At 41.9% G+C, this 16,664-nt stretch overlaps 1 protein-coding gene across 1 annotated transcript; it reads right to left on the bottom strand.

Annotated features, from left to right (window-relative positions):
• Window positions 1–14,454: 14,454 nt before the first annotated feature.
• GJA10 (gap junction protein alpha 10) lies at window positions 14,455–16,107 on the bottom strand. Its single transcript, XM_075863693.1, has one exon. The coding sequence runs from the start codon at window positions 16,105–16,107 to the stop codon at window positions 14,455–14,457; it is 1,653 nt and encodes a 550-aa protein (XP_075719808.1).
• Between the last annotated feature and the right edge of the window lie 557 nt (window positions 16,108–16,664).

Here is a 16,664-nt window from a genome sequence, read left to right as displayed (position 1 = left end):
AGCATCGTACATAACTATGATGCTAGGAGCCCGGCTCCCTACAGTGTGTTCGGTCCGGGACTTGCGGCCGAAATACGTTCCGTCCATTACGGACGTAATGTGCTCTTATGAATCCAGCCTTACAGTGGCAGGTGCAATTCTTCCGAGGCTCTGGCTGGGAGCCCCTAAATATACAACAGAAAAAGATTTGATGCAGCGCTCCAGAATAGTGAATAAAGAAAGGTGCGTTCAGTCATCCCAGGGGTGATTAAACACATCTTTCTTTATTCACTATTCTGGAGTGCTGTCTCCTGCATTATCTTTACTCAGAAAGTTATCACTGTGTTATCTGTGGTATTACATAGAACTGCAGGTGACATCTACTACATTATCTGCACTGTGTATATATGGGTATGCATGTGAATGTGTCTTTGTGCTTGTATATATATCAGTGGTTCCCAACCCTGGTGTGCCGTGAGAACCCTCCAGGGGTGCCGCGACACTCCTCTGAACCACTGTGGCCGTTCTTTCTCTCCTCCTCCTCACAGCGCGAAGTGAGGAGGAGATTTTTTTGCAGCCCCCTTGTAGATAGCACCACCGTAGCTCTCTGAAGGAGCGGAATCCCCCTGTGGGATTCCGCTTCTGGTTGGAGCGCTTGATGTCTCTGTCCATATATGGACAGTGACATCAGGGGCAACTCCTGAAGCGGACTCCCCGGCCACAGCGTTGCCGGCACAGTTGCCGGTGATTCAGCTCCAGGAGAAGCCCCTGACGTCACTATCCATAAATGTACAGAGACGTCAGGGGCTTCTCCTGGAGTGGAATCCCGGGTCACCGTGTCGGCAATGCTGTGGACGGGGATTCCGCTTCAGGAGTTGCCCCTGATGTCACTGTACATTTATGGATAGTGACATCAAGCGCTCCGTCCAGGAGCGGAATCCTCGGCCACCAGGGGATTCCGCTCCTTCGGGAAGCTACAGTGGTGCTATGTATAGGAAAGGGGATGGGGGTGCCATCTACAGAGGTGGGGGCGCTATCTACAAGGGGGCTGCGTGGCACTACCTACAAGGGGGTTTGTGGCATTACCTACAAGGGGCTGTGTGTCCCTACCTACAAGGGGGTGGGGTAGCATTACCTACAAGGGGGTTTGTGTGGCACTACCTACAAGGGGGTTTGTGGCACTACCTACAAGGGGTTGTGTGGCACTACCTACAAAGGGTCTTTGCGGCACTACCTACAAGGGGCTTTGCGGCACTACCTACAAGGGGCTTTGCGGCACTACCTACAAGGGGCTTTGCGGCACTACCTACAAGGAGCTGTGTGGCATTACCTACAAGGGGCTGTTTGGCACTACCTACAAGGGGCTGTTTGGCACTACCTACAAGGGGCTGTTTGGCACTACCTACAAGGGGCTGTTTGGCACTACCTACAAGGGGCTGTTTGGCACTACCTACAAGGGTGCTGTCTGGCACTACCTACAAGGGACCTGTGTGGCACCACCAACAAGGGGGGGTCTGGCACTACCTACAAGGGGGCAGTATGGCAAAACCTACAGGGAGCTGTATGGCACTACAGGTGGCATCCGTGAGTGGGGGGCTGATGGTCATTTTACTGTGAGTGGGGGGCTTATGGTCATTTTACTATGAGTGGAATTTTTGAGGCAGTTTTTTTCTGCCTTACAAAAAATGCTGTGTGAACATACCGTAAGAGTGTAGTGCATGTCTTTAGCCGTTTTTTTGTCTTTCTCTGAAAATTTTTTGGTAGGCGTGCCCTGAGAAAAAAAAATTCCCCAAGGGGTGCCTCGAATCCGAAACTCTGGGATATATATATATATATATATATATATATGCCTTTTATGTATTTGTATATGTTCCTGTCAGTGTACTTAGGTGCCTCTGTGTGTGTTTGTGTGTGCGTGTGCCTGTGTATACAGTATGTGTATGTATATGTATATATTCCAGAATGTGTGTATATATATCTTTGCCTGTTTGTCTAAATATCTGCCTTTATGTATGTACAGTATATATGTTCCATTATGTGCATGTCTATATATGTGGTTAATTTTTAGATTGTGGAGGGCAGCAATAGAGAATCCCGCACAGGGCGCCATCCAACCTAAGGCAGGCCCTGGATTTAGGTCTCAGCGCACGATACAGCTGCTCTGTATGCAGAATACAAAGCAGCTGTGTCTCAAAAAAGTAAAAATCATTTTTAATAATAACTAATTAGAAAGTTGCACCAAACACACTGATATTAACAAAAAAAAATCGCTTTCGAAGGTGTATCCTTTAAAGCAGGGGTTTCAAACTCGGCCGGGTAAGTGGGCCACATATAGAAAAACGTGAAGTTGACGGGCCGCATTACTTTCAAATTTGATACATTACAAATTATTGTTAATTAATTCGTTATTTAAACTACTATAACAATACTACATTACTACATTACTATAATAATAGCGCTAGGTTTAAACTTAACGAAAATTTGCGAGAGTTCTACACGTGCTTAGTTCAACAATCCAGTTTTACAGTTTAAGTGTCGCTAAATGCAGTCCGGCAGCTCAGTTGGCAGCATTTGGCAGACACACAAATGTCAAAATTAGGCAGCCCCTTTTTATATCGTGCCACAGAGCCCTCTATAGATACTGCCACAGTGCCTTCTGTAGATAATGCCACAGTGCCCCCTGTAGATAATGCCATATTGCCCTCTGTAGATAATGCCACAGTGCCCTCTGTAGATAATGCCACAGTGCCCTCTGTAGATGCTGCCACAGTGCCCTCTGTAGATGCTGCCACAGTGCCCTCTGTAAATAATGCCACACACACCCCTTGTGCATAGTACCACAGACACCCCCAGTAGATCGCTCCATTGGGGCTCCCTCTAGGAGTGGAATCCCCAGCCAGAGCGTTGCCGACGCTTTGGCCAGTGATTCCTCTGCTGGAGGAGCCCCTAATGTCACTGTTCATACACAGTGACGTCAGGGGATCCTCTTGGACCAGAATGTGATGTCAGGGCCAACCCCAGAGCCGGTGTCCCAGAGCGGAGCACTAGTATAATCTCTGCTCCGGAACTCTGGGGAAGCAACTGACATCAGTGTCCATATATGGACAGTGATATCAGGGGCTTGTCCAGAGCTGGAGTCCCGGAGCAGAGCCACTTCTAGAACCCTGCATGGGATTTCAGCTCTGTCCATATATGAACAGTGATGTCAGGAGCAGAGATGTCAGGGGCAACCCCAGAGCTGGAGTCCCGGGCAGAGTGCTACTAGCGCTCCTACTGGGACTCCAGCTGTGCTCCTGACATCACTGTTCAGTCCTCGGGAAGCCCTAGACATCGCTGTCCATATGTGGACAGCGATGTCAGGGGATTCCACAGAGTCCCGGAGCAGAGCCTATGCTAGCTCTCTGCCCGAGACGGCACTCTGGGGAAGACCCTGACAAAACTGTCCATATATGGACAGCGATGTCAGGGATTTCCAGAGTCCCGGAGCAGAGCCTATGCTAGCGCTCTGCCCGGGACTCAGACTCTGGAGTTTTTCCGCTGCAAATGTTGGTGCAGATTTGGGGAAACTAAGCAACGAATCTGCACCAACATTTGCATATTTGACAGGTAATTCAGATGTTGCAAAAAACACAGCGGACTTGCCACAGATTTCAGTTTTTGCATTGCAAAGGCTGAAATCCACAGTGAAATTCCGCTTCTTCTCCGCAACAGACAGTGCATGCTGCGGAGGGAAAACTCTGCTCCGCAGCGGAGTTTTCCGCAATGTCTGAACTAACTTGCCTAAAAATGTAAAAAACGGCCGTTGGAGAATTCCACTGCGGACTGTCCGCAGCAGAATTCCACAGCAATTCCACCACATCTGAAACTGCCCTTAGGGTTATATTCTGTGTCAGCGGTACACAGAAAACACTGTCAGCCGAGCCGTCAGACCAGCTGACTGCAGATTCAGCTTACCGCAGCGTTATGCAGCTTCTATATATGTGGATACATAGCAGCTGCAGTGCAAACATTAAATAAAAGTGTTAATAAAACTATATTAGAAAATTTTTTAGTCTGCCAAAATGCATACATTACATAAAAGAAAAGAAAACAGCATTAAAGGTTTTCATAGACTTTAAAATCTTTGTCCATGCAGGAGATTTGGAGCTCTGTATCAGCTCTGTATTAAGACATTAATTAGCACAGAATTTTTAACCCATTTATATAAAAATACATTCACTTTATGTGTAGTAATAATATCAATGTCTATTATCTGCATTTACAATCTTAATATAATCAAAGGAACAGGTCTGCACAGTTGTGTATGAAAGCATCGTGTACATTGTATATTTAGTGAAAGTTTAATGAGAAGAACATTTTTTTTTATTAAATACATTTGAAATCTCATTGATTGACTGGTTACTATACGCAAATGCGTTAATTTATACAAATTTAATTTTCAGTGATACCTCCATTTTTGTAAATATGTATATAAGACAGTAGGCTAGATTCACAATGCGTTTTTGTTTTCCGCCAAGCGGATACATTTGAGTCTAAGTCAGTATCCAAACATAACAATATCCATTGGTTTTAATGAGTCAAACGGCGTTCAAAAGAGTAAACTTTGACATGCTTTCCATAGGACTACATTTTTGTGGAGTGCAGAACAGCATAGTCCACCACGCTATTCTGTCTTTCAAATAAAATGTATACATGATGGAATTTTTTTTTTTACATTTTAAATAAAGTTTGTTGCATAATAAATTTAGGGTGTGTTCAAATCAGCAATTGGTTTTTATGTTGATGGCTTCCTTTCCATCAGAGAAAACCATCAAAGGAAAGGCAAACTAAAACCATAGCTTTCGTTTGCATTACATTTGATTTAATTGGTAATGCTTCCGTTACTAATTGTTTCCGTTAGTTTCCGTTACGTAAGGTTTTCGTATTTTTGGCATAAACAATAGCACAGTCGACTACGCTAATGATTACACAAAAAAACGGAAACCTTACGGAACAGAGACAAACGGAAACCTTACGGAACAGAGACAAACGGAAACCATTAGCAACGGAAGAATTACCAATTAAATCAATGGTAATGCAACGGAAGCTATGGTTTCCGTTTGCCTTTCCGTTGATGGGTTCCTCCGACAGAAAGGTCTGACGGAACACATCAACCGAAACCGTACGCTGATGTGAACAGACACTTAAAAAAAATTCAACCCTGCTCCATTGACCCACACTGACTACTTGTGTTTAAACACACTTCATTTTAAAAAAAAATTCACTTACATTAAAAAACTTATTTCAGAATTTGAGGCAAAACCAAACACATTATGCGTTCTACTCTTTATTTGTTTTATAGATTTAGTCAACAGGGTTTTTAAAAAAATAAATAAATAAAAGGCTATGTACATCTTTGAAATGTTTTGTTTTGTTTTTTTTAAAATAAATATGTCTTAGGCCTCATTTACACGAGCGTAATATACGCGCGTGCGACGCACGTGCTTTTCACGCGTGTCGTACGCACCTATATTACTCTATGGGGGCATGCAGACAGTCCGTGAGTTTTGCTCAGCGTGAGTGCGCTGAAAAAAACTCACGACATGTTCTATAAATCTGCGTTTTTCACGCATCACGCACCCATTGAAGTCAATGGGTGCGTGAAAACCACGAAGGTCGCACGGAAGCACTTCCGTGCGAACTGCTTTGTCAAACTGAATGTAAACAGAAAAGCACCACGTGCTTTTCTGTTTACAAACATCCGAACGGAGTGTCTTACAGATGACCGAACCGAACTTTACCGGGTTCGGCCGAACTCGTTTTGGCCGAACCCGGCAGGAGACAGTCACTGTGCAGGGTGCTGAAAGAGATAAACTGGTTCAGCACCCTGGACAGTGACTTCCGATTTCAATATACGTGAACATGTAAATAAAAAAAAAAAGTTCTGACTTACCGATAACTCCCGGCTTCTTCCTCCAGTCTGACCTCCCGGGATGACAATTCAGTCCAAGTGACAGCTGCAGCCAATCACAAGCCAAGCACAGGCTGCAGCGGTCACATGCACTGCCGCGTCATCCAGGGAGGTGGGGCCAGATGTCAAGAGAGGCGCGTCACCAAGGACGCGTCACCAAGTACGCGTCACCAAGGCAACGGTCGGGAAGTTCTCGGAAAGTACAAACCTCTTTTTTTTTTAAACAGGTTACTCGATATGGTGATCGGAATGCACTGTCGAGTGTGCTGAAAGAGTTACTGCCGATCGCTTAACTCTTTCAGCACCATGGACAGTGACTGACGTCGGCTAGCCTCATCTCTATGATGGCGGCTGCGCGAAAATCACGCAGCCGCGCATCATACACGGATGACACACGGAGCTGTCAAGTGCCTTTTGTGCACGCAAAACGCAGCGTTTTTTGCGCGCGCAAAACACACACGCTCGTGTAAATCAGGCCTTAGTCTGTTTGGTGCAACATAAGAATACTTTTTATTAAAAATTATTTTTACTTTTTGAGCTACAGCTGCTTTGTATGCTGTATACATAGCAGCCGTATCTTGTGCGGAGACCTGAATCCGTCAGGTCCGGGGGGCTGACGGGTTTAGTGAAAGCGGGGCCTGCGTGTCTCTGACACGCAGGATCCACCTGTAATCTATCACATCTAAATATGAAATTAGACGTGATCGGTAACAGCTCGATCTTGTGTCAAAGACACGTAGGACCTGCTGACACTAAGGGTATGTGCACACGCTAGCTTCCTTTTACGTCTGAAAAGACAGACGGTTTTCAGGAGAAAACAGCTGCGTCGTTTCAGACGTAAAAGCTCCTCCTCGCATTATGCGAGGCGTCTTTGACGCTCGTAAATCTTGAGCTGCTCTTCATTGACTTCAATGAAGAACGGCTCAAATTACGTTGCAAAGAAGTGTCCTGCACTTCTTTGCCGAGGCAGTCATTTTACGCGTCGTCGTTTGACAGCTGTCAAACGACGACGCGTAAATGACAGGTCGTCGGCACAGTACGTCGGCAAACCCATTCAAATGAATGGGCAGATGTTTGCCAACGTATTGTAGACGTAAAAAAAAAAAGACATAATACGCCTCGTTTACGTCTGAAAATAGGTCGTGTGAACCCAGCCTAAACCCATCATTTCTGCGGGCCTGACAGATTCTGGTCTCAAAGCAAGATACAGCTGCTCTGTGTACACAATACAAAGCAGCTGTATCTCAAAAAGTAAAAATAATTTTTAATAAAAAGTATTTAGAAAGTTGCACCAAACATATTAATTAATAAAGATTAAAAAAAAAAAAAAAAAGATTTCAAATGTCCACATGGCCTTTTAATAAATCTATCATATTATGATGGCCCAATATTTGATGTAGTATGCATTATGTTGTCCTTAACATTGATTCCAATTTGTACTTTCTATATGGTTAATTGTAATGATTACCATGCTCACTAATTGTTGTTTTACTTCAATTAAAAATATATTAAAACATAAAGCTTTGATCAACAAAGCAGACATAGCAATCTATTTAGTTATACTATTGTATGCCATTTGTAGGATTGATAGGTGTAAGAACACTATGAAACTTGAAATATGTTGCTTCCTGTATATGTTCGCAGGCAACATTCTGCTCCATACAGTTGCATTAGATGAATGTAGGATTGTAACTGTAAGATTTGAAAAGTAGAACAATGTATTAGAGGACTGCAAAATAATTCATAGGACTTGCATAGAGTTAGAACCACATACGATTATTTTCTTGTACAGTCTTTTAGTTACATCCCGCAATCAGATGAGTCCAAAGAGAACAAATGCTGTAGGTAAATTCCATTTTGCTTTCCTTGTTGTAAACAAATGGCAAAAATAAAAAGTATGATGGATATACTAACCAGGTTTGTTTATGTGTTATTGCTTGCTAACCGAAGAGGATAGACATTTCCCATTCTCTTAGGATACTATTCTGTTTTTAATATATTGGGCACCACTAGTGGCCTCATTCATGGCATATCAGCTTAATAGAAGTTCCAGTGTTTAGCTGAAGGTCCATGTTTTCACATATGTAAGGTATTGCATATTGCTCATGCTTTGCAAGTGCAAAACACTGTTGTCTTTATGGCTAAAACAATGATGGAGCCAAACCTCTTCAGTTAGTGTTTAAGAAGTTCACCTGCTAAGAAAGACGTTGGCCCACTAAACAGTGATTTCTGCTGGTGTTTAGTGTGTAAAGGCAGTGTCTTCCACATTAGGCACTATTTTTTCATGATAGAGGAAAGCTCCAGAAGCATGCTCTGAAAAATAGATAAGAAGATATGATTTGATATGTATTCATTCACCATAAGATAAAAGTATATGACGCCTACTAAAAACATTTACCACTAATGTAAAACAGACATAGGCCTCATTCAGACAAGCATATTTCACATCAGTGTTTTTTCACGAAGCATGTGTCCGTTGCGTGAATCTCAATGCATGTCCTATTCTGGTCCGTTTTTGCGAACCACGACGCCCATTAAAGTAAAGGGTGTGTGAAAACAACAAACAGCACATGGGCAACTTCCGTGTGCAGTCCGTTTTTCACACATCAGTTGCTAAAGAAATGCAGAGAAAAAAAACAAGTAAATCTAGGAAGTGCTTGCAGAGGAGAAACATAAAGGAAACGGATGACACACGGAAACCACATTGATGCCACAAGGACAGCTATGTGCCTGAAATACAGTAAGTTTTTTTGCGGACGCAAAAACGGACACGCTATTCTGAATGAGGCCTTAGGGTATGTTCACACGCTGTGTTTTCAGGCATATTTCGGGGCGTAAACGCCTCAAAATATGCCTGAAAAAAATGGTCTAAACGCTTACAAACATCTGCCCATTGAATTCAAATGGAAAATCGGCATTTCATTCAGACGGGGTATTTTTTTACGACACTGTTTTAAAAAACGGCGTGTAAAAAAACGCCCTGTAAAAAGAAGGAGCATGTCACTTCATGAGCCGTTTTTGGAGCTGTTTTTCATTGTGTCAATGGAAAAACAGCTCCAAAAATGTCTAGAAAAAACTGCTGAAAATCAGGGGCTATTTTCTCTGAAAACAGCTCTGTACTTTTCAGCCGTTTTTGACTCAGTGTGTTAACATACCCTTAGGCTGGGTTCACACGACCATGTTACGTACGTAATGTACGGAACGTATTTCGGCCGGAAGACCCGGACCGAACACAGTGCAGGGAGCCGGGCTCCTAGCATCATAGTGATGTACGATGCTAGAAGTCCCTGCCTCTGCGTGGAACTACTGTCCCGTACTGTAATCATGTTTTCAGTACGGGACAGTTGTCCTGCAGCGAGGCAGGGACTCCTAGCATCGTACATAAGTATGATGCTAGGAGCCCGGCTCCCTGCACTGTGTTCGGTCCGGTACTTGCGGCCGAAACACGTCCGTCAATTACTCACGTAATTAGTGTGTGCGCACATACCCTTAGGCGGGATTCACACGACCGGGTCCCGCCCGAGTATCGGCCGGTAAAATCGGCCATTTTGCCCAGCCGGTTTGCATAAAGTTTTGCATCCGTTCCGGGCCGGGCAGATCTGGACAGTGACATCAGCGGCAACTCCTGAAGGGGAATCCCCATGTGTTCGGGGATTCCGCTTCAGGAGTTTCCCCTGATGTCACTGCCCAGATATGGACAGAGACATCAAGCGCTCTGTCCAGGAGCGGAATCCCCGAAAACACGGGGATTCCGCTTCTTCAAGGAGCTAAAGTGCGGCTAGCACATAGCAGAGCGGGGAGATACCTCCCTGCTCTGCTATAGTGGCGTCGCTACAGTAGTAGCAGCCGCAGCAGCAGCAGCTGCTAGCGGCGCCATCGAAGGTGTCGCCGGGCCAGGGCGCTTTTAAAACAAGCAGGGGAAGGGAGCCAGCGCAGCGCTCCCTTCCACCTGCTGTACACCCCGGCCCTGCCACACAGTGTACAGAGTAGCCATTCGTCCGAATGGCATCAACTCCTCCTCCTCACATGCACTCTGCGCTGTGAGGAGATAGAGCGCAAGCGCCGGAAAACCCGGCCATCACTCGGGACACATTCCGGTGATGGCCGTGTATTACCCGGCCCCATAGACTTCTATGGGAGCCGGGCGGCCGGGTACCCGGCCGAAAATAGAGCATGTCCTATTTTTTGACGGCCGGTTTTCCCGGCCGTCAAAAAATCGGTCGTGTGAATAGCCCCATTAGGGGTCTATTATTCCTAATGCAGCCGGGTGCCGGCCGATTTATGAACGGCCGGCATCCGGCCGGGAAACCCTGTCATGTGAATGAGGCCTTAGTCTGTGCTTCCTCTGTGGCTAATTCAAAATGGCACTGGATGGGTACTTGCTCATTTTTTAAACCAAAAACAATTGTAAATCTCAGGAAAGGGAAAGAAAAAAAACAATCTCAAATATTTTGGATTCTTTTCCTTCTCCTGAGATCCTATTTATCTTTATGGTTACAAAAGATAAATGGAGAACAGTCTCCTCTGATGTTTGAATTAAGGTTTTCTTGCACTGCACAACCAGGGAACTTGGAAACTAAAAAACACATTGTATCCATTCCCCTTCAGATTGGAATTGTTATTAAAGTGAAGAAATTGTCATAAGTCGTTAAATTGAGCTACTAGGGTCTTGAAGCATAATAGGGTTGTTATTTCTTTAGCTCTGGTCCCCAAAATAGACATTTCCAAGGTGCTCTGTACACTATAGGCCTTTAACATCACATGCAGAAACAACTACTGCTACATGTAACTGGGCAGTACAGGAGAAGTTGCCAATAGAATGCCCCTTTCTTTGATATCACTTCCTGCTCTGCAAATATTGGCTGAAGCTTTACCTGACAAACTTCCTGCTTTGCCCGCCCCCTGCATGCTCTCTACACGTAATACTGTTATTACTGAGAGCTTTTTGCTCTGTTCTAACTGCTTTCACCTGCATTTTTACCAGAAAGCAGGGAGAATTTCCTTAGTATTAGGCCTTATTCAGACGAATGTAGAATACATCCTTGTAATGGCCGTTAAAACAACGGCTGTCACACGGACGCATGTATTTCAATGGGGCCGCTCACACGGCCGTTGTTTCAACGGACCGTGTGAAGGCTCCGTTGAAAAATAGAACATGTCCTACTTTTTCTTCTGTTTTCATGGATCCCACCATAGACCCAAGTCTATGGGGATCCGTGGGAACGGGACCCACACTGGGCAACTCGGACATGAAAAAACTGCCATTTTTCATGTCTGAGTTTCCCCACGTTTGTGTGAATAAGCCCTTAACAGTACTTTCGTATTCGTGATCAGCGTAAAAGAATGAACTGCCCTGGTATGGTAAATACGTAGTAGGTCCATTTTACTAATTCTGAAAATAAGCCTGTAGTTTGTTAAAAATGATAAACTCGTCAAACAAATCTATTATCCATTTTATATAAGAAAGTATCATTTTATCAGCATGTCTAATTAACAACAAAGTGAAAATTCAGCATCAATTAGGGAGATGCTATTTCAAAGATGACAACCAATATGGTTGCATTTCCTACTATCACATCTTCAAAAATGGTGGCCGCAATATGATATTAAAAAAAAGTCAATATTTAAATAAATAAAAAAACAAATACTATACTTTGGTACTTGATAAAAAAAACAAAAAACTTCTGACTTACCAATTGATGGCCATTGTTACATTTTGGATAGAAATCCTCTTTAATTGAAATGTGACACAATTATAGATACAATACTTAAGTGACCACTAACTGAATAAATACATAGAACAAAATTGATTTAAAGGGAGTCTGTCACCAGATGTCGGTATTGAACTACCAACAGGCTATTATAGATTGGACTAACCTGATTCTGACGTGTATTATGTCTTTCCACAGAGTGCCTCCTTTGAAGAGAAAAAGGTTTTATTAAATTTCTTAAAGCGGCTCTGTCACCACATTATAAGTGACCTAACTCCTACATAATGTGATCGGCGCTGTAAGGTAGATAACAGCAGTGTTTTTTATTTGGAAAAACTATCAATTTTGACCAAATTATGACCTATTTTAGATTTATGCTAATGACTTTCTTAATAGACAACTGGGCGTGTCTTTACCTTTTGACCAAGTGGGCATTGTAAAGAGAAGTGTATGACGCTGACCAATCTTGCGAGATCACGATGTGCTGTCACTTTCTCATACATTAACTTTACTGAAGTGTCTTGAGAGTAAATAGACATCGCTTCCAGCCAGGACGCGATGTCTATTCACAATCCCAGATAGACAAAAACAGATGAGGAGATACTTGATCCTATTCACAATCCCGACACTTCGGTAACGTTTTTGTGGGAGTTAATGACAGCAAGCGTGATCCTGCGAGATCACGCTGTGAATGACATCACAGTTTGATCTTGATGTGCTGTGTGAGTAAGTCACACACAAACATTACCGAAGTGTCGGGATTGTGAATAGACATTGCATCCTGGCTGGAAGCGATGTCTATTCACTCTCAAGACACTTCAGTAAAGTTAATGTGTGAGAAAGTGACAGCACATCATGATCTCGCAAGATTACGATGTCGGAGTACATGAATGAAGAGAAGTGTATGACGCTGATTGGTCAGCGTTATACACTTCTCTTTACAACGCCCACTTGGTCAAAAGGTAAAAACACGCCCAGTTGTCTATTAAGAAAGTCATTAGCATAAATCTAAAATTGGTCATAACTTGGTCAAAATTAATTGTTTTTCTAAATAAAAACCACTGCTGTTATCTACATTAGAGCAACGATCACACTATGTAGGAGATAGGGAATTTATAATCTGGTGACAGAGCCTTTTTAAAATGAGAATTTTGAAGCAACGAGGGCGTCACTGTTGCTGTCATTCCCCAGTTCAACCCCCCTCCCTCCCTGCTTCCTTTGATTGACAGGGGCTAGGCAGTGTAGTAGGCTTGCGCCAATTAGGCATGCGCCAATTAGGATGTAGGGAGGGGGGTTGAACTGGGGCATGACGAGAGCATTTTGGAGCAACGGTGATGCCCTGGTTGCTCCAGAATGCTCATTTGCATTCAAAGGAGGCACTCTGTGGAAAGACATAATACACGTCAGAATCAGGTTAGCCTAATCTATAACAGCCTGTTGGTAGTGCAATATGGACATCTGGTGACAGACTCCCTTTAAATGTGATATGAAAGTCCTATGGTTAAAGTTAGAATGACATCTGAATTTCAATTATTGTTTATCCCCAAGGGAAAATCAAATCATGAAAAATATTGATTTGGTCAAATGTCTAATGAGTTCAAAAGGAAAAAAAGCAGCAGTTAAATAGGTCACACTTTTTACCTATCATGCTCTAAAGTCTCTTTTAAACATCCAATGAAGAGGAGAAAAATAATTTGTAATTTATTTGCCAGTAATTTTGAACACTAATATTGGAGAACATTATTATCTTTTTACTGCCCGAAAGCCAAATGTCACATTCTCTTTTTTTTAATTTGGCTCTAAAATAAAGTTTGAGATTTCCTAATAGAATGGTTTATGTTTTGCATTAAAATAATCCCGGAAATCAGGAATTGCCGAATTAATGTGCGCCATTAATTATTTTGAGAGATGTATGTTCTAAATATACTATTGTACTAATGATAACCACAGAAACAAAAATATACATTAAAAATGTGTACGTTTCATACACTTCGGAGGAAAAAAACACTCTCTCAAACTCTGCCCCCCATGGTGCACAGCAGAAAATGCACATATCTCATTGTTGAATTATTTTTTTTCTCCCTATATGCCCTCACAAACCCACCAGTCAAGTGATTGCTAATGAGAATCCTGTGCAAATACTAAGGGAAGTGTAAAGGTGTGATATGAAAATTAAATATAGTTAAACCAGAATTATTATTGAGTTGTAGACACTGTTCTCTGGAAATAATAGTTAAACATTCACAGATACTGTTGTGATTTGGCTTCTAGATCTCATTAAAATGTTTTAACTCTTTCCTTTCCAAAGTGCACATCTTATAAGTAGATTAAAAGCTACATTTCCTTTGTCTATATTAGAAATTCCTTGACTCTTGAAAATGAAAATATAAGAAATACATCTTAATGAACTAAGCAATCAATGATTATAACTATGTATTTACACTAACATTTGTTTCTTTATGTTCCACTAACATGTTTCTTATGGATTTTTTTTTTATCCATATGCCAACTGTTTGCTTTTTTTATTGTAGGAAGAAAAGGAAATTATTTTTTCTATTTGACAATCAACTATAAAAGGATAAAGATTTTACAAGTGGTACGTAGCAGAGGGGTTCATTCTAGGTTTTTTTAAAGCTTCATATATGAGAAGACCTAAATATTCTCAAGCACACTAAATAAATAATTATGCCTGAATGAAACTCACACAGTCGCTCCTTACCACCAGATTATCTTCTTGTGATCTACAGTAATTCCAAGTATTTATAGAAAATGGTAGAAATTTAAGTGCAGAATAGGACAATGATGGACCAAAGACTAGACCAACAGCCTGTAAAGAGGATTAGCCTTTGACAGTCTGCCTCTACTTGCCATTGACATTCTGCGCCCAGGTGGGGGAGGTGGTGTAATACTGGAGCTTTCCTCTCGTCTTCTTGACTCAGACCCTGAACCATTCCTTGAATCAGAACTATCTGGGTCGCTGGCCAGTCTGCTTTCTGAAAACCCTCTGGATGTGGAGCTCACTTTCCGATGTCCACTATCTGCAGAGTCACTTCGATCTTCAGCAAAGTCCTTGCAGCTACTGACTCTGCTGTATTTGCGCAATGCTGATGGTAGCTCCATATGACTTGAATGAAGGCATGATCTGAGAGGATGCACTATACTATGTCTTGTTTGATCTAAAGACTGATGGCTTTTCAGGCAGCTCTTAGATCCAAGACAACTGTTGCGCTGAGATTTCTTGTTTGAATCCTCACTGCTAGATGAGAGATTCCTTTTCTGCAGTGGAGAGATGTGTGGTTCTTCTCTACACTCTCCTATGTGCTGATCAGGTGGAGGCCTGCTTAGTACATGTCCATGGTATTGATCAATGTGATTACCCATTCTCTGGTGTTCTACATAACGAGACTCTTGCTTGCAATTCACATTAAGCTGTCCACTATGTTGACCTGTGTTAAGTTGATCAACACTTCGTCTATGCTTCTCAGTAGCCAAAACTTTACCAAACTGATTTTGATCACTGATCATTTGTACTTCCTTAAATCCATGTGCTGGTGGAAGATAAGCTGGTAATCCAACTGAGTCCATTTGCTGGTCAGGTATCAATTTGTACCCACTTGAGGACAAGGGAATATTCTTGCTTGGGGAAGAATTACTTAGCATACAAACCTGCTGCACTGAGTTCTTCTTAGATTTATAAATGCTTATTTCATCTTCTGTCACATCAGCAATATGTTTTCCATAAAGCCCTTGTCTGATCTTTTTTATACCTAGATGAAAAATTTCTAAAATATTTAGAAACAGTGACACAGCAGCTATACTGTGCATAAAGACCATAAAGATAGTCTTTTCTGTTGGTCTCGATACAAAGCAATCTACTATGTTTGGACAAGGGAAACGTGAACATTTATACAAAGGGTTAAGATCAAATCCATACAACAAATACTGTCCCACCATGAAGCCAACTTCTACAACAGATCTGGTTAGGATATGCAGTACATATGTACGTAAAAGAGATCCTCTAAGGGGAGCCTTGTTTACTTTCTTTTGCTCTTCTAGCTTTCTTAGCTCTTTTTCAAGTCTCCTGTGTTCATCAATAACGACTTCCAACTCTTCCAGCTCTCCCCTGATCTGTGCTTTTTTCCTTTGCCTCTCTTTTTCTAGAGCTCTCAGTCTGTAAAGTGCATGACCCATGTATACAAGAGATGGAGAAGAGACAAAGATTATTTGTAATACCCAGTACTGAATAAGTGAGATAGGGAATGCTTGATCATAGCAAACATTCCTGCAACCTGGTTGTTCTGTGTTACATATAAACTCCTCCTGTTCATCATCCCAAACATCTTCCGCAGCCACTCCAAGCACCAACATCCTAAATATGAAGAGAATGGTGAGCCATATCTTCCCCACTATAGTTGAATGAATATGAACTTCTTCGAGTATACTTCCTAGCAGGTTCCAGTCACCCATTTTCACACTAGCATGCCTGTAAGAACAAGATTGCATTTAATAGATCAAAATTTCTCTTGCCAAAGTAATCATAAATTTAAACATTTGGAAAAGTACTGTTTTTTCTCTAAGCTTCATATTTTTTTCAGAAATATGTAATGCTAATATCATGATGTGATAGTAACAAATCATAAATAGCCACGCTTTCTAGAACAATACTTAAGTTTTATTTATATTAATGAGTGATCATTTTTATTTTTTACTCAATTCCATTCTACAAATATGTTAATAAATGTGTGGAATAATTTTATATTCTCTATAAATGAAGTTATATTTCTAATAGGTTAAACAAGCGTTTCCCAATCCAATGCACAACAAACCCCAACAAGTCATGTTTTGATGATTTCCCAGAGAGAAAAGGAAGTCCTCGTGGGCAGGGTCCTCTCCTTCTGTACCAGCTTGTCATTCATTAAGCTCATGTTTGTTTTTATTGTCCAATGTTATGTACTTTAACACTTTTTTTTATAAGTACAGCTCCCCAGAATTAATGGCTCTTATAGATAAATAATAATAAAATA

Source organism: Rhinoderma darwinii, chromosome 4, assembly GCF_050947455.1.
Source record: "Rhinoderma darwinii isolate aRhiDar2 chromosome 4, aRhiDar2.hap1, whole genome shotgun sequence".
NCBI classification, from domain to species: Eukaryota; Metazoa; Chordata; class Amphibia; order Anura; family Rhinodermatidae; genus Rhinoderma; species Rhinoderma darwinii.
This window is presented reverse-complemented; position numbering and strand designations above follow the sequence as displayed.